The sequence below is a fragment of the Amphiprion ocellaris genome, chromosome 23 (assembly GCF_022539595.1).
Source record: "Amphiprion ocellaris isolate individual 3 ecotype Okinawa chromosome 23, ASM2253959v1, whole genome shotgun sequence".
Classification (NCBI taxonomy): domain Eukaryota; kingdom Metazoa; phylum Chordata; class Actinopteri; family Pomacentridae; genus Amphiprion; species Amphiprion ocellaris.
In genome coordinates, this window is record NC_072788.1 from 3,752,577 (window position 1) to 3,779,859 (window position 27,283).

Here is a 27,283-nt window from a genome sequence, read left to right on the forward strand (position 1 = left end):
CACCGGAAGTATTTTTTGTGGGTGTTGTTTCAACGTGCCGCAGATGCTATGGAAGCTGGCGTATTAAACCACCATTTATTCTACTTTCCCACCACGTGTGGTCGACGAATTTACCGAAGTAGCGATTCGTGTCGCCGCTGAGCCATTTCGGACCGTTTGGAATAACTGAACATTATGAGAACACAGTGACAGGAACCAACGTTTTTCTCTTTTTCCTCCTCCTCCAAGGTGAGTCTCTGTCTCCGTCACGTTTCTCCATCACTGAGTTAGCTAGCCGCGTGCTCTGCACCGGCAGCTGGACGTTCTAATGTTGTTTTTAGCCGTTATTTCAATTCGATTCTGCAGCTGTCAAAATGCGCCTCGCCGAGTTCACAGATGGAGGTAAAAAGTGGTTTTTAAAAGAAATGCACATGAAGGTACATTCTAGTTTATTTAACACTAATGGCTTCTTCTAAGCTACATTAGTTTTATTTAATATTACTAGTTTATTCTGCTTCCTGACAGCATGGAGCAGGTGTATTGTCACATGAAGCGTGGTGTCTTTCATGTAAATGATGATAATACGCTACATAATTTACCTTCTTTAATGATTTGGACTCTATCTGTGCTAATAATGGGACAGCATGTGAACTTATACAGTACACATGGCTGGATCTGCACTTTACATGTCACACAATAGGAAAGTAACGTCACCACATGGTGCTTTACTACAATCTGATAAGGCCCACACTTTATTTTATAGTACTTCCTGTTGGTAGTGTCTTACTCATCCCCGGTCATCAGCGCACATGGCCGGTGTGAGGCAGACTGGATTACAGTAAAGAATGATACCTATGACTCAGAGGATTTTAACAACACCATGTAGGAGATAATATGTGACACATTCATTTGGTCTTCAGTGCATCCAGTTTCAACACAATAATGGATATTACATTAAAGTGCCACATCTCAGCTTTACTTTAAGTAGGTTTACATCAACAAAGAAAGAACTGTGTGTCAGTTATAGCCATTTTAAAGACCCCATCTAGTGAAAACCAAGTGTTTTTGTCTTGCTGACATCTTAATTTGTGTGTTTTTTTTTTTAATATGCTGGGAGATGTCAAGTCCTAAAAACACAGATGGAGTTAACTCGTGTGCTTTCCATTGCATCATTCTTGTTCAAGATCGGCATGTATGATTGATTCACCTCAGTATTCCAACTTGTCTCAGCAAGATCCCAGTGTAGAGTTACATGAAAGCCTTTTTTCTAGGCAGGAAGGGATTATTTCTTGGTAAAAACTTTGTTGTACTTTGAAACACAGATATGAGTTTTCAGGGGTTAAATCAACAGCCTGGAGATGCATTCTGTCACACAGTTCAAACTGCCTAGGCTCCCAAGTAATTGGACACTTGGCTACCGCATGTATCCTATTTCAGTTTTAGTTCCTGAATAAAAACAGATCCCACGATACAAAGAGCTGGTTGAGAGGTTTAGGTTGTGTTGTCTGACCATATCAGAGGTATGTTTAAGAGAAGATGATTATTAAGAGGTTCAAAAACGCAAAAATCTGGCAGGTGTCAAAGGCAGTTGGTACGAAAACTAGAATATGGCAAATGAGTTGAGTCGACTGAGGAGCACAATTATTGGTGATGTGAGTAAAAGCATTTGCACCCGAGGAAAACCCTCATAAGACCACATAGCATGTCAGGAATGTTCTCCAGGAAGGAGGTGGATACGTTTCCTTGTCAACAATCAAGACGAGACTTCCTGATAAACCTCAGATGATTCACTACAGGATATAAAATGAGTAGAGATGGATTAAAATGGTACATCGCCTCATTTGTCAAACACGTTGGGGCTTGTACTGCTGCCAATGGAACCGGCACTTTGGCGTTAATGATTTCACTGCTGGGAGAAGCAACAGGATGAATGCTGACAAATATGGCAAAACTCAATGAATCAGATTTCATAGCTGAGCAGGGCAACAATCTTTTGACCTTAATTTGAAGGTGAGGAGGTGAAATGTCCTGAGTCACCTGATACGAGTCCAACTGAGTCGCGTTCCACTTGCTGGAGATGAGATTAGACCTGGTGTTTTTTTTACAAAGAAATGTGTCACTGTGTGGACTGGAGGCGACAAAGCGTTGCTAGGAAGTGCAGTTACTCAAAACGGAAGCAGCAAGTGTCACAAAAACTAAGCCGATAGTTCCTAAATTGATGGCTTGTTGTGACTCTTGTGGATTTGTTTTGTTTTGGTGCATTTCCAGTTTTGTTAACTTCCTCTGCTGGTACTGGCTCCCAAGTAGCTGCCTGTATTATTGCTGTGACAATGTTTATGTGTGTAGACATAGGAGATAATTTAGCGTGTATAATTGGTTTTCTCGCATCTCAGTATGGGAGGAACAGTTTGGTATATAATCTGTGGAAATGCCCAGCTAACAAAAAGCTTTTTTAAGGCGTTGATTGATTTTCCTGTCAGGGGAAAATTAACAGCTGTGTGTGCTTTACTTAAGTGAATTGGGAGTATTGGAAAGCATAAATTAGAGTAGACTGAGGGAGACAAATAAAGGACACAAGCAGAGATGATGTTTTTGTGTTGCTAGGAGCAGAGTAAATAATTTTGCCAGCTGATATCCTCCACATCTCCTGGATAAATGCCTACTTCACAGGGCTTAATAACCGGCCATGCAAAGGACGAATTGCTGGATTTGAAGCAGACAAAAGCAGGTGTGTTTGTAAAATCACACCTCAGTGTTTCATTCAGGACATACGAATTTTCCTCACGTCTGCATGTTGCCTCAAAGATTTAAGGAGGTTTCTCTCACATGATACAAAGAGGCCACTTGTCCTTTCTGTCCTGTATATTTTGTAGCTGAAAGAGGGGCGGAAAGACCTCGGTAATAAAGAAGACTGAGAGAAGCACTAGAATGTTAAAGTCCCGCTCCACTCCAAAATGTGTGTTTTACTCATGTTGTTTGAGCGTCAATATGTAAGATGAGTTTAACCCCAGAAGGCCGTTGGCTGTTTTCTCTGATGAAGATGATGGTCTTTCTGTGTTTACCTGAAAGATCTGTTGGCATGTACAACTTTTACCCACAAACATGATTTTTTTTTAACTTTACAACTGTTACTATGAAGCACACACACTGAGGATGAACTTTTTCAACTCACACTGTAGTGGTTGAATTATTATTTTTTGTGAAGCCGTATAGGGATACCAAAACACCAACTGAAATCACACCTACTCTTCATCTTTTTTGCAAGAATTTATTGTTTTTGCATGTTTTCTCTACATTAACTAAATAGGCTACTGTGTGCTGAGTTCATTCTACCTGCTAGCATTATTAGTCTCAATGAGATATAATCAAATGCAAAAAAAATAGCATTTGCAGTATTAAAAATCATTTTAAACTTGCTGTTCTGTACTGTATTTACAACAATTTAGTCTTACTTATAAAGCACCAGTTCACAACATTGGTCATTTCAATGCACTTCACTTCGTAAAGTGAAGATCTTTAAATGTTATTTCATAGATTAATACTCAGCAAGTTCAAAAAATGTCTTTAGCAACAGCGGAAAGAATAAAACTCATGTTAAAGAAGCGGAACCTTCGGCAGAACCAGGCTCAGGGAAGTCAGTCATCTACCTCAACCAGTTGGGATGAGGGTAAAGAGGAGAGACTAAAGAGTAGTAGATGGAAAACGATGCATAAGAGAACACTACGGAAATTAGTATCTGCAGTACCTGTAGATCAGAAATCCTACTGTTTTTAGATGATCAGCCATGTTGGTTGTTGAGCTGCGATACACAAACTGCCTTCCTTTTTAACAAAATGCAGCCACACTGACTACTTCGCCTGGTGTCAATTCATTTGGAGCTAACTCTGACTCATGAATCCACGTTTAATAAATTAGCAGCCTTCATTAGGTTCGGCTCATTCAGAGTTGTAAAAATACAGAGTTTTTTTTTATTGTGTCGCCAAAAACTGTGAATTAGTTGTGGAAGGATGTTGATGTAGAGCGTTTCTGCTTATGAAATTGATGCTGTCGATTGTCCATGCAATAAGATTTGGTCAGATCGAAGCATATTGACAAACCCAAGGACATTATGGCCCTAGAAAATAACCTTTCTTTAGGGGATCTTATATAACTTGTACATTATTTTTTTGCTTTATGTTCTGTGTCCTTCTTGCCATGTGTCTTTTTCTTCCATTGAACACCTACACATGTAGTTTGTTCTTAGTCTAAACAACACACACCAGGTTTACACACAAACATGTTTGTGTTTTTGTTCGAGCTATAGTCTTTGAAATCACCTGGAGCTATTACTGGACCAATTGTCAGCCAGCCAGTGTTTGTTTTCTGCTCCTAGAAATAATAAAACATCCCATATTTGCAGGAATGTTTGGTGAGAATGGACAGAAACATATTTTAAGTAGCTTATATCAGCTGACATTCCTGTTGATGCAGGGAACCTATGAGGAACTCCAGTGACCCTGTTATGTCTGCTTTGAGCCCTGACCCTGAATGACCCCTGGTAGTGTTTGCCGTCTCAACTTCAGCGGTCCTTATAGAAAACCAAACCCCCACCTCGGCATGATGTTAATTCTCCTGGTGAACCTCACGCTGTTTTCCTCTCATTGGATTCAGAGGATCAAAGCTACATTAAAGAACTTTGGGTAGCGGTTTGGAGACAAACACTGCGACCGACTGATCCACTCCCTTCCGTCTTTTATGGTATGTTTGATGGTATAGACCACAAAAACAGTTTTTTTATGACCTTTCTGACCACACTTGTCCATGATTTACTGGCACTTTCTAATTAGTTCTGCTCAGCTGCTTAAAACATGCTGTCTAGTTGGACTGTAATGACTTTTGACCGGCATGATTTACCCTGAAAACCATGTCCGATCACTGGCTGTTCAACCAACCCTCTCACCAGGGAGAAAGCAGGTCTTTTTTATTTATTTAGCTCAGCACTCCTGGAAAGTAACATTGTGTACAAACCCTGAAATTCATGGCAAACGAAGGACATTCATAACTGATGTTGACTCAACCGAATCATATGACTTTCCTGGACCCTGAGAATGACGCAGCTGTCTTTGTGTTTGGTTTGCCGATGTCTAGCTCACACCTGCTTTTTGCTGGTAGGAAGGAGGTGTTGGTTGGCAAGGGTTAGGGAAGTAAAACGATTACTGAAACTGCTGGAAGCGACAAATGCAACAAAAAAAAAAACAAGAGTCAGTGGAAAAAAACAGACCTCTCTTACACAGTTGTAGAACTTGGAAAAAAGATTTGAGGAACTACAGCAGACTCCTAAAGTAGCATCAATGTAAGTTTAGCTCTATTATCACTCCCTTTAGGATTTTGCGGGCATTTTTCAAGATTGTTGCGGCCTAAAATGCCTGAATTCGCAGCAGCTTTTCAAAAAATTTGTGATGTTTTAAGCGTTTTTTGTTGCGATGAAATTGCGGGAGACAGTAGTGACAATTGCTAAAAAGTTGCATTTTTTTCTGCTTTTAGAACATGTTTCAACATTTTAAAATAAGTAAGTTCCTTGACGGAGTAATTGATCTAACGTGCCTTCATTCATTCAGTGCTCGCAACAGATCTGGATGCAACAGTGATTTGTCTGGTCTGTGGTCTGCTCGTTTCAGCCATTCTCCTAATATGTTTTGCAGTAGAAAGTTGTTTGTCAGTCGATGATTTTCGTTTTATTCCATCACAATATTGCCCAGGATGCAAAACAGTTTACCTCCGCTTTCGGAGGGGGATTCGAATATTTGGATCTCAAAATAAATATTTTGATACCACCGTCACGACCCAATATTCAGATATTCGTGTCCAGCCCTAGACTGTATTACGTCTCTGGCAAGTTAAAATGAGCAGTGAGTGGAGAGAACGGCTTTTTCCACTGGGTCAATACCTTTCAGTCCATTTGGTGACTGTGTTTGTTGAGTGTTTTGTGGTGTTTTTGTGTACACAGGGTGTGAATTCGTAGGTTTTTGACCAATGTACACTTAAAACAAGGACAGAATTTGTTCCCAGCCTCAGGGTTTAGGTTCCAATGCCAAAACGTCAATGGAAGGTCGTTGAAACTGCGCTCAGTGGGGTCATTTAACTGGATGTTTGCCTTCCTGCCATCCCTGGCTGCTTCTACGCATTTAACTACATGCTGCTGGATAGTTTAGCTCATTGTAACAGTCACAGGTTCACATGTGAAAGCACTTTGTCTTCTACTTGAACACATATCACACCAGGGTTCTTTAGAGCGGCCCTGTAGGCACTTTCCTTTGCTCAGCCCCTCACAGCCTCATGACAGAATGTAAAGAGATTCCTGCATTGCTAAGCAGTGAAACCCAGGCAGAGGAGGGTCAAGGAAAGGAACTACACACTGTGTAATCTTTGGCAATGGCGCTGACCTTTCTTCTCTCCTGTTGGCCTTTCACCAGAACCTCCTACATCAGCATGAAGGGCCGAACTGACGCTCCTCAGGACCGGTGAGCTCAAATCCGATGGAAACTACAAACTCTCACTTCCCACTCTTTGCTCTCGACCACTAAGTCCTCGCATGTTTTGCTCTCGACCACAGTTTCTGTGTGTTTTCTAAAAATATTTAGTCACTGATGGACTTCTGCGACTGGTTTTATTCTGTTGTTCATTTGCCTTCCCGTCTTTTCTTTACTTCTTATCTACAGGGGCTGCTTAGTGGGAGTCATTTTCTTCATTCTGGGCCTGGGAACACTGCTGCCATGGAATTTCTTCATGACTGCCTCACTGGTAAAAACTGAAGATATGAAACATAAGACATCAATGGCCTAATCCCACAAAGAATCTGACAGAATATATTATATTATTGGAGTGTAATGGTGCACAAACATAGCCTCAACATCTTCAAACGAACTTTTTCTGAAGCAATTGATTGTCCCGAATTTTACTGTAACGGTCAGTAAGAAAAAAATTAGAGCTTTCTACTTTCAAGTCTAAAATAAGTAATATATAAATCGTCCATTGAGACAACTGCAACATACTCGTGACTAAATTAACCCCTAAAGCCAGCAGTGGAGTTTCAGCTTGTAAAATGGGTTGAAACACAACTTTATCTTTTATATTTTTAATTTTATAAATCACAGACACCTTGTTTGAAAAAATGAAGCCTGAATTGTTACAGGACAATCAAAGCTCAATTCACAAATAGAGTGAGCAAGAGTGGTTCTAAAAAACAATAAAATGGCAAAAATGGGGAAGTGTTTGCTCAGATTTCAAGGCTAAACCTGCTAGCATGCTACAGCTAATGGACAACAACTGGTGCTGTCAATCCACGGGAAACTTTTTTTAAGAGACCATCGACAAAAATAGACTTCTAATAATAACTATTATGTCCACAGGGTTTTCTGAAGTGAATAAATTTCATACCAAACTAAACGTTGCCTACAGATTGGTTTGGGAAGAATACACTTCCTGTTGCATCCCAAATACAGTATATTAAATGCTTATTATTATTTATTGTGTTCTTCTACTCTAACAGTTAAACTCTTTCTGTAACTTAAGAACAGTTTGTTTTTTAGGGTTCCAGCGTGCCTTGGATTAGTCGTACTGATGTTTTCTAGCAAGTGATTGAAGTAATTTGTCAATATCATGCGTGTTTTGCCGTCTGGCCCTAGAGTGTTTAAATGTCATGACCTGTGGGGAGCCAAGAATCCATAGTCTATCAAATGGCTTTGGGTAATCATGTGGATCACTGCACACGGACACGTGTTCATGAGCTGAACGAAGCCTCTTTTCACATTTCTGTTACTTGCATACCCAAGGCCTTGCTGGTTTTTAAGTCCCGCTGAAAGTACTGACACTTCACAGTGGGCTATTTTCAGCTCCTTACTGATAGAGGATGGAATTGAGTGAGAGCAACCAGCCAGCACAACAAAGCAAGCAGCAGACTGAATAACAGCAGTGTTGTTGTGGAAATGAAAACACAAAATGTGCTTATTAGACTTATGTGAATTTCTGCTCTAATTTGTCAGCTGACGTTTGTGCTCATGTTGACAAAACCTCTTAAATCATCAGTTATTTTACTTCCTCTTAATTTCATATTACGTAAATAAACTGGAAGTCTGTCGTTAAGCCCAGTGTCTGTTGTGGAAATGCTGTAATTAAGAGCATTTGCGAACGACAAAGTGTCTTTTAGAGTATTTGTGCATATGGATCAGACTGCATGCGCAAAAAAAACAAGACACAAAGGATACTCAGAGTCTGCACTCAGGATTCACGATAGGATATTCAGCATTTTTCTGATTGCCAGTGTCATCATTTAGTAAAAATCCATTACAAATTAAACTAGAAAAGCACTCAGAATGCAGTACTCCTCCAAGGCTGTTCTTTACCCCAGAAATGCAGCATATTTTTTAGAAATGCAGCATTTGTTTATTAGTTATTAATGATTAGAAATCATGGCCCCATAGAATGTGGCCATTTATTATAGATGTACCCACAAACAAAAGGACCTTGTGGTGAGCAAAGGTGTGTGTTATGCATGTATACCGAATCACCTGACCTAAATATGTAGCAGGCGGCGAGAATTGATAGGACTCAGAAACACCCCCACAATTTAATCAGTTGTTTCTTGTATCATTTCCGACGGATAAGTCCTGATAAGTCCACAGTGGTGGATTTGTAGTAGGATCGCAATCATGTGATCATCAGCAGGCAGCTGACGTAGTGTTCACTAGTTGTCATGGTTACAGTGACGCCGTGCCGCCGTCCGGCAATGATACAGAAATCTTTCACAAATCCGTGCATCCAGACTATAAGATGCATCACTGCCAAAATCTAATCACTTGGTCCTTGTGTCATTTCTGACCTTCCCTGGAAATTTCATCAAAATCCGTTAATCCGTTTTTGAATAATGTTGCTGACAGACAGACAGACAGACAAACCAACGCTGATCATCAGTTAACCTCCACCGCGTTCCTTGGTGGAATAATAAATCCATTCAAAAATGTCAAAAAGAATTCAAAATTCATACGTAATGTCCAGTTGACAGTGAAGGATCTGTTTTTTCCAACACTACACATGTAAACAGTGAATAAACAGACATTTCAATGAAATTTCATGTGAAAGTTTATGTTATTCTTAATCTTGACACTGAGATTTGTATGTCAGCTTCAAATATTGGTTATCTGTCTCCTTGATCACTCATAACAAAAACACATCGGCCCATATCTAGTCTGCAGAAGCAAATCTCAGCAAAGTGTTTATAGTTTCGTCCTTCTTTCAGTGTAAAATCGCTGGAAATTTTCATAAGAACACTGCACCCATAGATAGAAATCACCCTATGCCTTTCATGTTGTACTCTGCCTGAAGCTGAATAACAAAACAAGAACTTCTGCTCAGCTGGTTGAAAGCTGATGTTTCTCACAGTCAGGCAAACAATGTGTCTACTTCATGAATAGAATAAGAGGAACAAAACCATGAACATGAAACTTCCATTACAATTGCAACAGTATTTTTTTTTCTTTTTCTGTTTAGGTCTGGAGGAACAAGCGCAAAACACAATTAAAAAGTGGCTAATAGTGTTTCATTATGTTAACTTTGTCTTGTTTGGTGTTCAGGGAGTTTAGAATAGCCTCATTTTAAATGAAAAAGCTTCATATTGCTGCTGAAAACAACCCAGAAGAGTTGGTAGAGAAGCTAAAATCCCACATTGAGGTCAGGGGTGATAATTTGGTCATAATTCACTGCAAGTTTGTCAATACAAGTGCTTTGTCAACATACATACATTGGTCATTTGGCTGATTGTTGACATAGAAGTAAAGATTACTGCAGCTTTAGAAAGGTCACTAGTTTAACTGTAGATTAACTTAACTGATCGCTACAAATGTGTGAATGTTTATGTGAGTAGAAATAATATTTGGATACGACTCACCTCATGAGGAAAGCAGTGTAATATAGTTTCCTAAACTGGAAGAACATCCTAAGTGTAGAATTTGAAGGACTGTACCATAAAGGTGACACTGAAAAAAACGACTTATTGTTGTTTAATGATTTAGCAGCGCTTGCAGTAGTTTGACAGTGATAATCTAACTTCTGTCTCCTTCCCTCTGGGTTTGCAGTATTTCCAAGGTCGCCTAAACACAACAGAATGGAGCAACGGCACAGTGGTGGTCCGCAAAGAGTACTACTTCAACAACTGGATGACCCTGCTGTCCCAGCTACCCCTGCTGCTATTCACCCTGCTCAACTCCTTCCTGTACCAGAGGTCAGTGACGCTGCTGGAAGACAATGTGACCAAAGTGTTCCGCAGAAATAACAATGTCTAGTAGAAGTATCACAGGGGTCCTCGGTTTACAATACAATATAATACAATACACTTTATTGTCTCACTTGGGGCAGTTTGTCTTGGACTCAGCAACTGTGCCATAAATGCCATCTCAACAACAATTACAGAACAGTATTGCACATATCCCATGACATTACACATAACACATACATACACCATAGTAAAAATCACCATAGTAAAAGCATGATAAAAATTAATGCACAGTCTTCAGCCTCAAGCAGCATTGTTCAGGAATTTGATGGAGGTTGGAACAAATGAAGACGGCTTTGTTGATATTTTCTGGTTGTACGCCACCTTGGATTGTGCTACATTCACTAACTTTTTGTCCTTCATTATGGCTTCCAAGCGCAAGTCAGACTTTTCTGATGCTTCGAAGAAAAGGAAAACCTTCTCCATGGAAGTGAAATTAGATATAGTAAAACTCTCAGAACAGGAAGAAACACAGACCAACATGGGTCAAGATGTAAAAACAGGTTAACATATTGTAGCGACCCTCTGTGATGAATGAGTGAGACTTTATCTGGTTCTCTGCTGGTTTATTGAACCTTCACACAGGATACTGTGGACCGTAGCCAACGTCAGAATAACCAGAAAAACCCCATAACTTAGCTCCAGAATTAGCCACCGTTCCCAGCTCTCTCTACTGCTGACTCTCAGCCAATCAGAGGTGAGCTAACTAAACATGGCACGTTCACTGACATTAGGTAAATCTGGAACTGAACAATAAACATTGAAACCTCAACATCAACAACAATATCAGTCCGTTACAATATTCTGTTATCTTCTTGTAAAATGATTCATACATGCATGAAAGTTGTTGGTTTTCGGGACTTTATGAAGAACTGATCGATGTTGTGATGCACGGAACGGTTTTGTTTACATTTTTGCTGGAGTTCTGACTTATGGCGAAAACCAACTTAGGTCGATCCGTTTATGAATACTTTAGGTACTACTAAGTGTACGCCTCAGTGTTTTCTGGTTGTATTTCAGGATATCGGAGGCGGTGCGTATCGCCGGCAGCCTCGTCTTCATCCTGCTGCTCTTCATCCTCACAGCAGTGCTGGTCAAAGTGCCCATGGAGGAGGACCGCTTCTTCTCCGTCACCATGGCTACTATCTGGTTCATTAACTGTAAGTCGGTGTGTGTATGAGCGAAACCGGTGGAGATGATGTGCGTCTCAGCGATGAAGTGCTACGATAAACAACCCCTCCTCTTCCCTCCACTGGCAGCGTTCGGAGCCGTGCTGCAGGGCAGTCTGTTCGGCCTGGTGGGGCTGCTGCCTCAGAAGTACAGCGCCATCTTCATGAGCGGCCAGGGCCTCGCCGGGACCTTCGCTGCCATCGCCATGCTGCTCGCCATCGCCAGTGAGACACCCACACAACACACAAAACGCTAAGCCTCCGTTGCCTAGAAACACAGGGCATTGAAAACAGTCAAATCAGCATGACGGCACACACCACACAACACACGCCTTGCCTTTTTAAAGACGCAGCTCATGTTTAGATCCTGTTTTTTTCTGGTGTTTCTCTTTCCTAGAATCCGTCAGTACTAACTTGTGTGTTTGTGGCTCAGGTGATGCAGATTCTGAGTCGGCAGCTTTGGGTTACTTCATCACACCTTGCGTGGGGACGTTGGTGACGCTCTTCAGCTACCTGCTGCTGCCACGCCTGGTTAGTCGGCTAAACTCACAATCCACCGAGTTTGGAGGACGGTCAGAAAATTGGATCTGTAAATACAAAATCCCCTGCCAGATATCCTGATCCTCAAAACTCTCTTGGTAGACTTTTAGACTGCTTTATCTGACTATAAGCAGGCAGAGAACTGAGTAGAATTTTAATTAGATGTGGATTAAATCATTTTTGTCCATGTTAGTCCGTGTAAAATGTTACACAACTCCTCTGTAATCCCACTTAAATCCATTTTAGTCTAAACATGCGTACAGAGGTTTTAGACCAATAGGTTAATCTATGGTTTATTTATTTTTATTTAATTGTATTTTGTGTTTCAGCTGTTAGATCTCACGTGTCTTTTCTGGTGTTTCTCTGCAGGAGTTTGCTCAGTTTTATCTGAACAAAAGCAGCAAGTACGAGGCAGACACCACGGATGATCTGCTGAAAGGTGGGACCTCAACGAATGCCATTAAGTTGCCCCACAGGGACAGTTGCTCTTTTCACTCTGCGTCCCCATTTTCAAGTACAAGTTCTTTGACATGAGCAGACTTCGAGATCATCAAACATTTGTCTAGTCATCTGTTTGCTTTTCCACCGAGTTCGCAATTCTGTCCTTCACAGTCTAACTGAATCAAATCAATTCAGTAGAACATTATCTCATTAAGTCAGTTGACCCTCTTTATCTAATTAGAATGTGTGCAGAGACAAAGACAGACCCTGTTGGACTCACACAGGCTCCACACAGACGAATGCCAAATACCCCAAAGAGCTCTGTTTACTCAAACACACAATTCTCTAAACCAGCCGTCGCATTTGAATTGATTTCCTTTGAGCAGATGCTGAACAATGAAGTGTTCTGTTTGCAAATGAGACGGTGAAAGTGATGCGTTCAATTGCAGAGAGAAGCTCTGTGGAAAACGGGAAGCTGAACGGCCACGCTAACGGGTCGGTGACCGGCGGTTCGGCAACGGACGGCGGTGTGGCCGAGACCGAGGTGGATCCTGATCAGGACGGGAACAAGCAGGCCTTCCTGTCTCTGGAGCCGGAGGAGAATCAGCAAACCAAGGCCTCGGTCATAGAGGTGTTCAAAAAGGTAAACCCACTCAAACGTAACCAAGATAGAAACAAGATCAGATGTTCGCTGCTCTGTCACAGATCCCAGACTAGCAGTTTGGGTTCATTGAATGTGTAAAATCTTTTTAAAAAAATGTCTCCTTTCCTTAATTTCTAGATTTGGGTGATGGCGTTCTGTGTGACGTTCGTGTTCACCGTCACTCTGTCCGTGTTCCCCGCTGTCACTGTAGATGTCAAAACATCGTTCCCAGGAAAATGGGGTACGACGGAGCCTCGCTTCAGCTCAGTGATTACAGACATCTCTGCTGCTTGAGCATGAATACAGTTCATACTCTAAACCTCTCTGCTGTCTGTCCTCTTTCTGCAGAGCGTTTCTTTATCTCAGTGTGCTGCTTCTTGATTTTCAACATCAATGACTGGATTGGTCGCACCGTCACCACATTGATACAGTGGGTGAGTATCAAACTATCATTCTACATAGGAGATTACAGTGTCTCAGGGCCACATACAACCCAATTTGATCTCCAGTGGGCCGGACCAGTAAAATCAGAGCTTAATAACCTATAAATAACCACAACTCCAAATTTTTCACTTTGTTTTAATGCAAGAAATGTTCACATTAAATGAACAGCCTGAAATTTCTTCAAAAAACATAAGTGCTATTTCAACAGTATTATCATTTACACATTAGAACTTAGACATCACAATTTATCTACAAAGGCACAAAACATTGAGTCACTAAGGTGCTGCAGCATATTGTCCACATTATTGTTCAAGCGTGTTTGCAGAACCCATTTAACTAAAAGCAATCATTGGAAACAAATGCGATAAATGACGGAGGAAACATGACTCAGTTCTCCTGACTGAAAATCACCTCACTGGCCCTCCACTGGAACAATAACAGTAACATTAAACACTGACCGGAGGGCATGAAGCGATAGGGGGATTTGGCTTCTCTCCTGTAGTTGTTCCTCTGTTAGAAGCTGGTTTCACGTTCTGTTGTGTTTTTATACCACCGGATGTTCCCGTCTCTCCCACACAGCTCAGTGCCATGGGCTCCCATGGTCTAATCATTTTTTCCATGACTCTATATATATGGCTCAGATCCTCGGTATCAAGCAGCCCTTTGTGATTCCAGGCTGTTAACATCAGTTGCTGTTGTACAAGTGTATTAATCTGCTCAACCTAAATGTATCTTTCACTCTCCCACTCATGTATTTTACATCTTCTAGCATTTTCCGCTTGTTATGAAATCTCAGATCATGTATTTATCGGCCTCAACGTCTCCATAACAACTCTTCTTTCTTATCTCCTCTGCAGCCTCGTAAAGAGTCCCGTCTGTTCCCGGCGCTGGTCGTCTCCAGGGTGGTTTTCATCCCTCTGCTGATGCTCTGTAACGTCCAGAGTCGCTCCTTCCTTCCTGTTCTCTTTTCCCACGACGCCGCTTTCACCGCCATCATGGCTCTCTTCTCTCTGTCCAGCGGCTACTTCGTCTGTCTGTCCATGTCCTACGCACCACAGTGAGTAGAAACGGTACACTCCTGTTGCTGCAGTTCTGGTGCTTACCTCAGTTTATCTGAAATTTAGCTCCACCTTAAAGCAAACTGGGTAGAATGAAATCAGCAAAAGATCAAAGTCATTTAAGGATGAGCTGCATTCTGGTTCAAGACAAACTGGCAGTGTCACATAATGTAAATATAAATCAGACCCAGGAGGTTTCCATCTGAGGATGCCAGCAGTTTTTCCTGGCAGTCGCACAAATTAAGGTCAGTGAGCTCCTCCAGTTGTAAACAGTAACGTTGTACTCCAAGCATATACTGCATCATGAAATAGAAAATTATGTTGATAGTTAATCAGCCAAAGTAACAAGACAAGAGCATAGAACACATTTAAAAATGTTACTGATGAGTGTAGTTGGAAAAGATACTCATTGGAGGAATTAATCAAGGCTGTCAGTAATTAAACCTATTTAAAAAGAAGATTTTATATAAAAGTAGATAATCAACAGTTACAAGATGATTATTAAAAGAAAACTTGGTGGAATCCAACCTGTTGCCACATGAGAAAGTCTTAATACTTGATTGATTTGGTGACAAACACACATTTTAATACCCGAAAAATCTTTTCTAATTTTGGTTTATGTGTCTTTTTATGGCGCAGCCAAACAATCGAATACACATGCAAGAATCTGGAAACAAAAAACTGCAGAAAATTAAAGCTGCAAGCAGCGTTGAATGGGTCCTCGCATCCTTATTGGTCAGCGAATCCAATATGTCCACCAGATGGCGCTATCACTGTGAATGTATGTCACCCCATGTATGTCATCAGGGCTGGACTCTGATCATACATGTAAAGTTTGAGGCAGATTGGAGCATGTTCAGGCTGGTTTTACAGCACTTCCTGTGTCATGTGGAAATGCAGAAATTCCAGGGTCACCATTTCCACACCCTCAGACTTTTCCAGAGCATTTCAATAGCTTTTGATCCCCCATAACTGCTGTACATCCTGACAAAATTTGACCTCTGTGGGGGTAACCACCTTTGAATTTAAAGGTTTTGAAATTGTGCAACAATTAGTCCAAAATGGTCCAAAATATGACACGTAATTCAAAATGGCCGACTTCCTTTTGCGTTTTGGGCAATTACATTTTTGTGTGTCTTGACGAGTTACATATGTGTACCAAGTTTCACAACTCTAGGTGCCACGTACTGGCCGTAGTTCCTGTTTGAAATTTTGCAGGTGGTGCTATTGAGCCATTTTGGGTCACACCTATGCAAATTGTGTGCAAATTTTCATGTTTTTGAGTATTTTTAGGCCACCAAATTTGAGATGAAAAAAACCCATGGGTTTCAATAGTCTTTGCACCATTCACACCCTAATTACAGTTTCTTAGGTTTCTAGACGATGACTGAAACAGTTCTACCTTTAATTATACATCCAGTATTTCCTGGAGCTACATCACAGTTAAAGCGACAGGAGGAAGCGTTTGGTTCGTGTTGATTTAAGACGTCTCTTATATGACTGTTCGAGGATTAGATGCTAAAAAAGGCAAGGATGATTCATGAACAGGCGATTTTGTGCAACATTTAATGCAAACTCTTGAATCTCAGAGTGTCCTTGAAGGCATCAAGGTGTGTCCAAAATCCCCTGTTCCAGCTAGGATCGCCATGGCAACAAAAAATGAAGGCAGCTGAATGTTCAATCTGATGAATCAAATCTCAGCAGGTTGATCTCCTTGGTGTTCTACTGAAAAGACTAAATATGTCCTCTGTGTTCAGGTTAGTGGAGCAGAAGGACGCAGAGACGGCTGGAGCCCTGATGACCTTCTTCTTGGCCCTGGGTCTGTCCATAGGAGCCGCCCTGTCCTTCCCCCTCCGGACTCTGGTCTAGACACACACATACAGAGCTGCATAGACGCTTGAATAATCTCACAAACACCTGAAGGAGGAAGTATGATAAGTAGTTTTTCATCAGTCTGCTCCTTCCGTACGATCTTCTTGTTTTTACCCCTCGTCTGTCAATTGATTTGACAGTTCTGACAATTACGGCCCGTCGGCTGTAACAAACAGCTCATGAAGTGGTCTACAAGGACTGACAATGGGAAATCCTTTATGTTACTGTGGATGGATGGTTTTTATACCAGCTTCTAACCTGAAGACAGAAGTTGGACTTTTTATGTTGACTGTTTTACATTTTTAGTTTTATTTATGTTTAATTTAGCATTGTTTAAAGGAAATCCTCTAGATAAAGGGAAACCATAGGAAGATGGACATGATTAATTTTCATATGTTCCTGGACTTGATTGATTTTGCCACAGTTAAGCTTTGTTTATACTCTGGTTGGCTTTTGATATGAGATAGATTTTTTAAAAATCTGATTGATGGCTTGAATGAATGCTTTTTTGTTAGCTTAATTACAGTAGTTATTTTAGCTGTATTTTTCTTGCAAACATTATTTAGTATTTTCTAATGAATCTAGTGAAACAGCAGTGTGTTACAGGTGTAGAACAAAGAAAGACTTTGTGGTAATGTTGTACTGTAACTTACAGATGGTGGGTTAATGACCTGCCTGAGGGACATGGATCGATTACTAAACAAGAAAAGTCTCAGGGGACGGGGGCCCTGGGCCAGAGCCTCTATTTACATTTTATGTTCAAATGCAAAACTATCACAAAGAGGCAGAAAACAACAATGAAAAATGAACTACAAAGAGACACAAAGGAGTACTGGAAAGAAATGCTGAAAACACAAACACATACTAGAAATACGTACTAAAAGTGTGATGCAAGACAATGTCAGACTAGTACAGAGACTCAAAACAACTATGAAGAGTATTGAAACAATTACAAAAAGACTTAGAAACAACCACCAAGAGACCTAAAACAATCACAAAAGCACTCAAAATAACTACTGAGACTCAAAATAACTGTTAAGACAAAACGATTGCAAAGAGACTCGGCTCTACCACACGAAGACTCAAAACTACCAGAGGAAGACTAAGAACTACCACATGAAGACTCAAAATTACCACATGGACACTCAAAACTACCACAGAAAGGCTCAGAGCAACCACAAACGGTTACAAAACACCCACAGAGACTCAAAACAAATCCAGAAATAATGAAAACAATCACAAAGGCTCCAAACAACCACCGAGAGACTCCAAACAACAACAAATGGGTACAAAAATCCACCAACAGGTACAACAAACCCCAGAGACCTAAAACAACCACATCAAGACACCCAAAACAACCACAAATGGATCCAAAAAACCCACATACAGGTACAAAACAACCACGAATAGACTCAAAACAACCACAAAGACGTGTATAGTGAAGTGTCTCTTATAGGTGGGGGTCTTACTGCTATGTAGCTTTACCTTTAACGTGTGTCTAGTGGCTGGTTGTCTCATAACAACTCAGTGCAGTTAGTCTCCTAGTTACCTCTACGAACCTGCAGCACCAGCAAGTAGACTACTACTGCCATCTACTGGACAATAAATGTAGCTTCTTTACAACTTCATAGTTAAACATGCTGTGACAGATAGAGGACAGGACGTTTACAGCAAGCTCTCTTCTACACTCTGGAGTCTAAAGCTCAGACACCAGCTCTTGACACAGGAAGTAGATTTACTTGAGTTTCTTGGGATCTTTTACTGCAGCTTACTGGTTGGACGAACCAACAGACTGACGCCTTTTGTTACATTGAGCCATTGATGCACAATCACGTGTGAATATTGGAGTAATTGTGAAAAACAAAAGTTTATGTACTGTTGTACAGCTGTTGTTCTGGCCATTTAACTGTGTCGGATAGTGTAGGGTTTGTAGACATTGTAGACCATTGTGCCATGCTCCAATGACTGATTCTAGCGCACACATGTACAAAAACGACCATTATAGCTCAAGATCCACAATAACCATTAACTCATATAGGAAGTGCTGCATTTATTCTGTGTTTAATGTTTTTGTTTTCAACTGAATCTGTAAAGGAAGAGTTTAAGGATGTTGAGTTCGTGTAAATAAGCTTCAAAACAAACCAAGGGCTGAGACTTAATATTAAGCAATATTAATATTTTATTTTTATTTAAAAGCGGGACCTCATTTATGCAACACAGCAAGGAGTTGTCATGGCAACTATGGATCACATGTGGTCCTGAATGGAAAAGGTAGTTGATGCCGACTAAATGTTGAACACTGCCGCTTTATTTGGAAGCTAAATTTCCCACATTAAGTCGATGCAGCATCAGTGACATGGAGTGTGGTCTTGTTGTAGTGACTTCAGGACCCTTACACATGAAACACATCAAAAATATGGACTTCAAATGATGAGACTCTCAGGCTGGATGTACAGGAAGTAGATACAGGAATAATAGGGTTAAAACATCCATGTTGTGTTGGGTTAAATACAAATCTATGCTCGTGTTGCCAGTCGTTTTTGGTGCATCCATCGCAACATTTCACCCTGCTGTGTTTTTTTTTTTCCTTCAACCACATCGTTACTGACTGATCCATTGCTGGTTCACTGCAACCCCAGAGGTGCAGTAAAGGGAATTCATGCCTGTTCATAATGTATCTGTACAGACTGGGTGTAAATAAATGGATGAACCGACTTTGTTTGATTCTTAAAAAAAAAAAAAAAAAGGGTATTTTCTGTGACGGATCCTCACCAGAGGCTGGATTTGTTTTTAGTAAATGTGGTCGCTTAGCAACGAGGTGTTTTATGTGGCTGTGAGAAAGAACAGGCATGTACAGTTAGACAAAAGAGTGACACTCCTCATTTAAACGGGTGAAGCTCTGAGACAATGTTTAGGTGTCAGTAGTGTTGACGTTATGGCTGATGTACATGTTCTAAAATATCTGAAACTTTACTACAATGCTCTACATGTTTGCAAACTTTTCTTGTATATTTTCCCTCCTCACTGTGACATACAGTGCAACATCCCAGAATCCGAGGCAGGAAAAGAAGCAGCAGGTGCAGCTGTGGTCCGTCCTCCTTCAGGTGACAATATGATTATAATGTGATAGATTTCCTGCAATACATCATGCTCTATTGCCCATGATTGTTGGTGACAGTATGATTATGTTGCAATACGCTGGCGACAGTGCAATTATATTGCAATATGTTGGCGACAATGTGATTATGTTTTCTTTGTCTATCCTGTAGTGTTAAGAGAACCAGTTGAGCTGGATAATCGCCACCAGGATTATTTTAAATGACGAAGTTTAAAGAACCTTTTCACAGCTGACGAATTTCATCTATCACTGTTTTTAATCATAATGTTTTCTGCAGAAGTGAGTCAGCAGGAAGAACCACACAGAGCATCCATTTCTTCCCTGTATTATTTATTGAAAACCCAGCAGTCGTCTTTAATACCTGTTGTTCTGTACAGGCGGAGTCAGGAGATGTGGTAAACTAAACTAGCTGTCATTCGGTTGTCAAGAAAATAAGTAAAAGGACAAAAAGACAAAAAAAATAATAATAAAACACTCCGATATGCTACAGAATTACACCCTTGTACTGTTTTCTTATATTTCTTTTAACACTTGTTTTAAAAAAAATGTTACACAGATGCAGAGGGGGAGAAGAAGCGATGAAGAAGAAGAGAGCAGTTCAGGAGATAAAAATTAATCAAAGACTGTGGTTTGTGTCTTTTAAAATAGTGGATCTGGTTCCTCCTCTGCCAAGTGTTGCTTTTTCTTATTTTGTGTTGTGAAAAGCCAACAGGAGACGATCGTTGACAGTCGTGTCTCTCATCGTGTCTCGTCCTCATCGTTTCTTTGGAGGTTGGGCTGTGCGTGGAGGAGTGACGGGCCGACCGGAGTTCATCCCTCCATACTGGTACTTGGCTTTCTTCTCAGATGGCTTCAGGATCTAGAAACAGACGCACAGCAGCGGCATTAGCTTTAAATTAGGATTCTGAATACAATGATTAAAAGGTCTTTCAGATGTTCACGTCTGTGAGTATGTTCATCAAGACTGAGTTATGGTTAAGGCTATGATGCATCAAGACACTTTGCCCAAGTATAATAATATCAATACATTGCCTGTAATCCGATAAAGTCAGAATAAATCGCTTGTGATATTGTATCACACTACTTATCACACGATATGATAATAGCACGATACATTGTCAGTGATATGATACTCCGATACCTTTCCTGCAATATCTCATGCTGTATTGCCCATATGATGACATCACAATTATATTGTGTTATGTTGGCAACACTACGATTATATTGAGATATGTAGACGACAATACCATCATATTGCGTTTTGTTAATATGATTATATTGAGATATATGGTGACAATACAATTATATTGCATTAGGTTGGCAACAATACGATTTTACTGAGATATGTTGATGACATTATGATTATATTGTGTAATATTGGCGACAACGATTATATTGCGATATGTTGGCAACAATACGATTATATTGCGTTATATTATTATGATTATATTGCGATGTGTGGTGACAACACGATTATGTGACGATATGTTACCCACGATATGACATCACATTGCCCTTAATGCCTTCATATACTGCTATACACTACCTGCAGTATAACATTATGATACATTACCCTGTGATTTGATTATATTGCAATACTTTACCATAGCGTAGCCGTGTATTATTAGGATTCAAGTTCAGTTAATTAGCTCTCTGATGTTTCCCCCCATTGTTTGACTGGTGGTTTGTAAACTTTCATTCATTCATTAGGCGGCACTACAAGTAACCGTGATGCAGCAACTCTGGTAAATCAAACAGTTTAATATGTTAATATTTGCTGGCAGTCTAGCGATTATGTATCACAAGAGGAAATGATGTAATATGTTGCTGTATCAATACGTTGATCTCTATTCCTGACCAGATGCAACTATATAAAAGAAGTGCTTATTCATTAATGCGTCAGTAAAAACAAGCTTTCAGAGAAAAGGGCTGTTTGGCTTCATGAGAGCTATTTCTTCTCATACATTTTACTGCTACCAGGTTATAGCCTGTTTTTAAAGTCCACAAAGTATCCCATAGTTGTTTTAAAGATCCTGCTGACAGCAACCAGTCAGCATTTACAGCCATGCTTCAGTCAGCTCATTTACCATAAAGTCTTTATGTCCATTTTCTGTCCGTACCGGAAAAGTAGAGATCAATGATACACAATTATGATTCTGGGTCTGTAGTTATGGACTAAATGAGTGAGAAAGGTTTTTAATGTGATGCATATTTAGTCCTAATAGTAGGACAAAGAAGACTTCTCCTTTTTATTAACTTGGGACATGACTAATGATGTTTAGATACTAGCAGATAGAAGTTCTAGTAACCGTTAATTACCAGAACTATGGACTACATCCCTGTTTGAGGGTCAGTATTGTAGAACGGTGTAATACCTGGAAGGAGCACATCAGGGTTTCATCGACGCTCATCATGCCGCCGGCGTTGTCGAACTCTCCACAGTAGTTGGGAGCTGAGAACAGAGTCACCAGCTGCCGCTTGGCAAAGAACTCATAACCATCTTCTACCACCTGAGGGCAGCAGACACACAGAAACACAACAGATGAGGACTTCTTTCAGCACTTCATGCAAATATGAAACGTTTAGATAAACTGTGGCTCTGTTGAACCACACATGGACGTGTTTCTAGAAAGCTTAACGTGTTCTCTGTGTTCTAGTGGTTAGATGTAGACTGGATGTGTTCCTCGGACCTGGTGGGCTCTACAGATGAGGTCCAGGTCGTGGCGGTTCAGGAACTTGCTGACCACATCGGCTCCAAAGGTGAAGGAGACGCCGCGGTCGTTCTCCCCCCAGCCCTGGACATCCTTGTCGGGGTCGGACCACAGCAGGTCGCACAGGAGGCCTGGAGGTAAAGAATACACAACGTTGACCCCCTCTTACCACCACGGAGGAGTTTAAAAGCATCCAGACCAGAGGATGAAATCATCTCTCTGTGTCTGTGTCATGTTTACTGAAACGCTAACGTATACATTCTTCTCTTCAAAACACACTGAGTCTCCCTCAGAGACCATAAGAGGATCTGAGAGCCGGCGGCTGCCTTATAAGGACAGGAACAGGCAGGTTTAATGAAGAGGGGCAAAGACTGCGACAGCTTCACTTCCCCTGTTTCACTGTGACTTCCACAGGACTGCATGAGAAACGGAGCTTCTGAAACTGAAAGTAAGAGCTGGGTTGAGGTGAAAATCCAATTTAAATGAAAGATTTTCAGAGTTAAGGGGACAGATGTTGACAGCTGGAAGCCCTTAATGGTTTTAACACCAGAAAATCCATCATTATCTGAGCTTACAGATCAACATGAGACCAACAAAATGTTAATTTTAAAGGTTTCACAAGTCTAAAAACAACAGATTTCCATTTACACTGAACAAACCTTTGCTTAATCTTCCGTTTGTAGTTTCTAATAAAAGATTCCCTCTAAATTTGTCACAGTATATTAATGAAAACATATCTTTACTATAAGTTTATCTGAAGGTTTCAGCAGTTAAGTAGATTTCCTTTGAAGAACTTTTCAGTAAAAAATGTCCTTTTATTACGTCCGGTCGTTTCACTGCAGCTGAGGAGAGAAAACTGTCTAAGAAATTTTACAATAAAAGGATGCTGGCCTTGAGTTATACCTACTTGGTTTGATTAAATCATTCTGCTGAAATGTATCTTTTAATGGCCGATACATTTCCAATACAAGTTGAGTCAAAAGGGCACCTTTAGCTTCAAAAACAGTGAACTAATCCGTTAAATCTCAGTCATATTTAACTTATTCCAATAGGCTGAAAATAAACTCTGTAAATTTAGGAAGTTAATTTGTGTAAAGGTCATAAAATAACTGCTTAAAACATGAAAAAAGCCAAACTATGAAGCAGCAAATCATGGCTCAATTACGATATCCATTAAATGTAATGTTTTATCAGCATGTGACAGCAGGAACCTGTCACTGATAATAAGGTTGATTCAGAAATAAAGGGAACTATAACTGAATATGGAACAAAGAAATAGGAGTGATTAAATCATCTATTTATGTGCGGTCCAATCAGTTTAATCAGTTTTCTATTTTCCAAATAATTCACTGTTCTATCTCCTTTATTGTCCATATTGTGAAGCATTATTAATTATTGGATTCCAGACTCTGTTTCGGGTTAATCTGTAGCTGCCGTCTAATGTAGCCGCTAGCCGCTAGCATAGCACTAGTCACTGTGAGGGAAGCTAATTTCCTGGTTTGTGGTTTCTGTTTCTTGAGAAATATTTGTGAGCCCACAGAGTGAAACAGACAGAGAGAGGAGCATTTAATTTACAAAGTATCGGCCAATAAAAGTAGCGACACCGATAATCGCAAAAATCCAAAATATGGGCCTCAACAATCGGCCAAGTTTGTAATCAGTCTATCCTGGGTGTGTTATATTATTATATGCTAGATTCACACTACTGACGCTTTCATTTGTAAATAATACGTTGCAGCATGTCCTCATTAAGCCGGTTCTGTAAGTTAGTAGCAGAATTTATTCTATTGCTAGGTTAAATACAAGTAGCTGAAAGTAAATGTTCTACTTTTACGTTTCCAAACGACAGGAATAATCCCGTCCGGAGTCCCCCGAAATGTGGAACATCTGCCCAGGTGTGCTGACCTACCTGTGTCGGGCACGTCTGTGGGTCTCATGATGCGTCTGATCTGCTCCATGGACTGCAGGTCAGGAGAGAGACCTGGAGAGACACAACAACAGTCTGTCGGTAAATCTCTTCAATCTCGCCCTCCGTGGCTCTGCAGGTATTAACTCACATCAGCCATAAACTTGCTCTGACCCACTTACTTCGCACCAGACAGGTGAACCGAAATGACTGGCAGCTTAGAAAGGTCGTGAACTTTATCTGTCCGACTCTGGATCATATCACACTAGCGAGGTGAGGGAATAAACAACCAGAAAGCCAAAGCTCAGCAGCATTTCGATGCCAACATACCTCCGTGACAGCAGAAGATCTTCTCGTCCACGATGGCGGCGATGGGCAGGCAGTTGAAGCAGTCGGTGAAAGTCTTCCAGAGCTTAATGTTGAATCTGCGTTTACCTGAAACATCAGCGAGATAGAATGTCAGCAGGCCTTATAAGGATGCCTGAAAGGTTTTTACAAGCTCTGAGTTGAGTTTCAGGGATTTAAGACACATCTGGAACAAAGTCTTCAACACCCAACTGCTGATTATTACTTTAAATGTGGAACTTCACAAGATGCGTCTTACCAGATACACCATGATAAACTGTATTAAGCCCTATTTGTACAGGATTCGTATTACCTGGGATCTCTGGCCATTTGTGAACGGGATGAGCGAAGTCTGCATTTGACTCGAATTTACTGACATTACAGCCCAAATATGATGTCAAATCTGTGCACGTCGCAACATCCACTGTCGTCACGTGGTACGTAGTCGTAGTAAATATGTCAAAGCAGCAACGTGACTTGAGAGCAGCGGGCAGCGTTGTTGGGATAACGGGCCATCAGGGCGTTTGTATTAAGCCTGTTGAAAGATAAGCCTAGAAAAATGTTTCTTACTGTGTGCTGCTAAGCATCCCTCTGGATTAATAAAGTATCCATCGATCATTCATTCGTGGACAACCAGCCTTCTTGGGGGACTTGAATGACTTGGTGACATTGTAAAGATGCAATTTTCTAGAAGTCACAGATTTAGAACAACCAACTTCTGTTGCTATGCTGATAGGGTTATCTATCTATCCATCTATCCATCCATCCATCCATCCAAATATCCTCCCATCTCAATATCCTCCCAGATTTCCCTCTTCTCGTTGATCTGATTTTGTCGTTTCTGTGACTGCTCCATAGGCCTGTTGTCTAAAGGCCTATCCTTGCATTTGCTCCTAAAATGCTGTCAATAATTCCTACCGCAACCTCCATAATTCAACTGGGAACAAGGTAGAAAAAGTTGCGTGATTTAAAAAAAAACAACTAAAATACCCCCAGTCACTGAGATGCAGATTTGCACAGGACTAATATTTTCACAGGATGTTGGTGTGGGGCGAAATATGGTACGTAGTTTGTGGGGGAATTATTACTTTACCAATTGCAGACATGGAGCATTCACATGGGATTAAGATCACATCCTCTGCAATTTTTACAAATCACTCTTGGTAGGTAATACTAATCCCGTACGGATAGGGCTTTAGTTTACAATGAGTCTGTGCAGCAAGGGTACACTTGAACCTCCACTACATTTATCCATCTAATAAGTTAGTTTTAAGGTTTTAGTTGTTGTCTCTAATAATTGAATTTCAGTAGCTGTTTGAGCAAATAATCTCATGACCAGCCTCAATGACACTACTTAACTGCTAGCTAACAAGCTGCAGTGATACATTTTTCTTGATTTCCCTTCCTGCAGAAAGACTGCTTTTACTTTTAAGACTTTTCACCTATTAAGCTGCTATTTGCGGGCAGCTTTGATTCTAATCTCCATATTTGCTGCCATTTAGTTCTGAAAAAAAAATTCCATCTCCAATTGATAATAATCAATTTTAAGGATTCAATAGTAGCACTTCACCCAAAACAGTCTGCCTGACTGCTCCTCTGTTGCGGTTTTTGTTCTGGTCGTATCTTTGTGTGCAAAGTAAACCAGATCCAGCACAAAGGGCCTTGAGTCGGGATGGATGCCATTAAGATTTAAACAGTACTGATAGCATTTATCGACCAGGTGTTTTAACAACAGTGTTATCAGTTCTTTTTATTTTTTTAAGAGGGAAAAAACTAAGAACAGAACTACCATTGCTGTATTTCTCTCTTTGTTACAGCTGTTTCATTAAGGAAAAAACTGAATGTGGGACTTTTTCTTTGACAGTATTTTTACTGTTATCATTTCAGATTGTATTTATGAACACACCCATAGCTACACAATCAGCTGACTAATGGTTACTCATTACCCAGTATTAATATGATGCATGGGGCTGCACAGTGGCGTAGTGGTTAGCACTTTCGCCTTGCAGCTAGAAGATCCCTGGTTCGCGTGCCGGCTTTCCCGGGATCTTTCTGCATGGAGTTTGCATGTTCTCCCTGTGCATGCGTGGGTTTTCTCCGGGTACTCCGGCTTCCTCCCACAGTCCAAAAATATGCTGAGGTTAATTGATCATTCTAAATTGCCCGTAGGTGTGAATGTGAGAGTGATTGTTTGTCTCTGTATGTAGCCCTGTGACAGACTGGTGACCTGTCTAGGGTGTCCCCTGCCTTCACCTGAGTCAGCTGGGATAGGCTCCAGCAAATGAGAGAAGAACCAATAGAGCTTATCGATCCTCCGGTCTTCAATAATTCAGCCCTGGAGCCTGTTAATACCTGGGTTTGGTGCCGAGATAATCCTCGGACCTGAGTGGAAGTGAAAATGAAACACGACATGTTATCGGGATGCTCACACTCGTCGTAGAAGCCGTAGATGCGGTTGATGGAGGCACACTCGTGGTTGCCCCTGAGCAGGAAGAAGTTCTCGGGGTATTTGATCTTGTAGGCCAGCAGCAGGCAGATGGTCTCCAGGGACTGCTTCCCTCTGTCCACGTAGTCTCCCAGGAACAGGTAGTTGGCCTCTGGAGGGAAGCCGCCGTACTCAAAGAGCCTCAGCAGGTCTGTGTACTGTCCGTGGATGTCGCCTGGGATGGAGGGTGAAGAAAAAGCAGCGGTGAATGGACGCAGAAAAAGTAATGCTGAATTAGTCTTTAGCAGCTGTTTGCAATGTCCATG

At 40.8% G+C, this 27,283-nt stretch overlaps 2 protein-coding genes across 3 annotated transcripts in view; one reads left to right on the plus strand and one right to left on the minus strand.

Moving 5' to 3' along the window:
• The first annotated feature begins 12 nt into the window (after positions 1–12).
• LOC111582712 (equilibrative nucleoside transporter 2) lies at positions 13–19,166 on the plus strand. Of its 2 annotated transcripts, none has more exons than XM_023291542.3 (13): positions 13–228; positions 6,432–6,479; positions 6,678–6,759; positions 10,089–10,234; positions 11,306–11,445; positions 11,545–11,679; positions 11,888–11,985; positions 12,364–12,433; positions 12,885–13,078; positions 13,217–13,319; positions 13,427–13,512; positions 14,380–14,579; positions 16,338–19,166. In XM_023291542.3, exons 2-13 carry the CDS (start codon positions 6,448–6,450, stop codon positions 16,447–16,449), a joined length of 1,398 nt encoding a protein of 465 aa, XP_023147310.1. In that variant the 5' UTR covers positions 13–228; positions 6,432–6,447; the 3' UTR covers positions 16,450–19,166. The 2 variants fall into 2 exon arrangements, with proteins under 2 accessions (XP_023147310.1, XP_035813695.1); XM_035957802.2 differs by lacking the exon at positions 13–228 and adding an exon at positions 4,573–4,716.
• A 713-nt stretch (positions 19,167–19,879) lies between these two features.
• The window catches only part of LOC111582709 (serine/threonine-protein phosphatase PP1-beta catalytic subunit), a 29,216-nt gene continuing 21,812 nt past the window's right edge, over positions 19,880–27,283 (minus strand). Inside the window, exons 3-8 of the mRNA XM_023291537.3 lie at positions 26,962–27,192; positions 24,518–24,622; positions 24,191–24,262; positions 22,261–22,412; positions 21,946–22,080; positions 19,880–20,429 (exon numbers count right to left, since the gene is read on the minus strand). Coding sequence (XP_023147305.1) covers positions 20,325–20,429; positions 21,946–22,080; positions 22,261–22,412; positions 24,191–24,262; positions 24,518–24,622; positions 26,962–27,192 — 800 coding nt within the window. The 3' untranslated portion in view covers positions 19,880–20,324. The remainder of the gene's footprint in view (positions 20,430–21,945; positions 22,081–22,260; positions 22,413–24,190; positions 24,263–24,517; positions 24,623–26,961; positions 27,193–27,283) is intronic.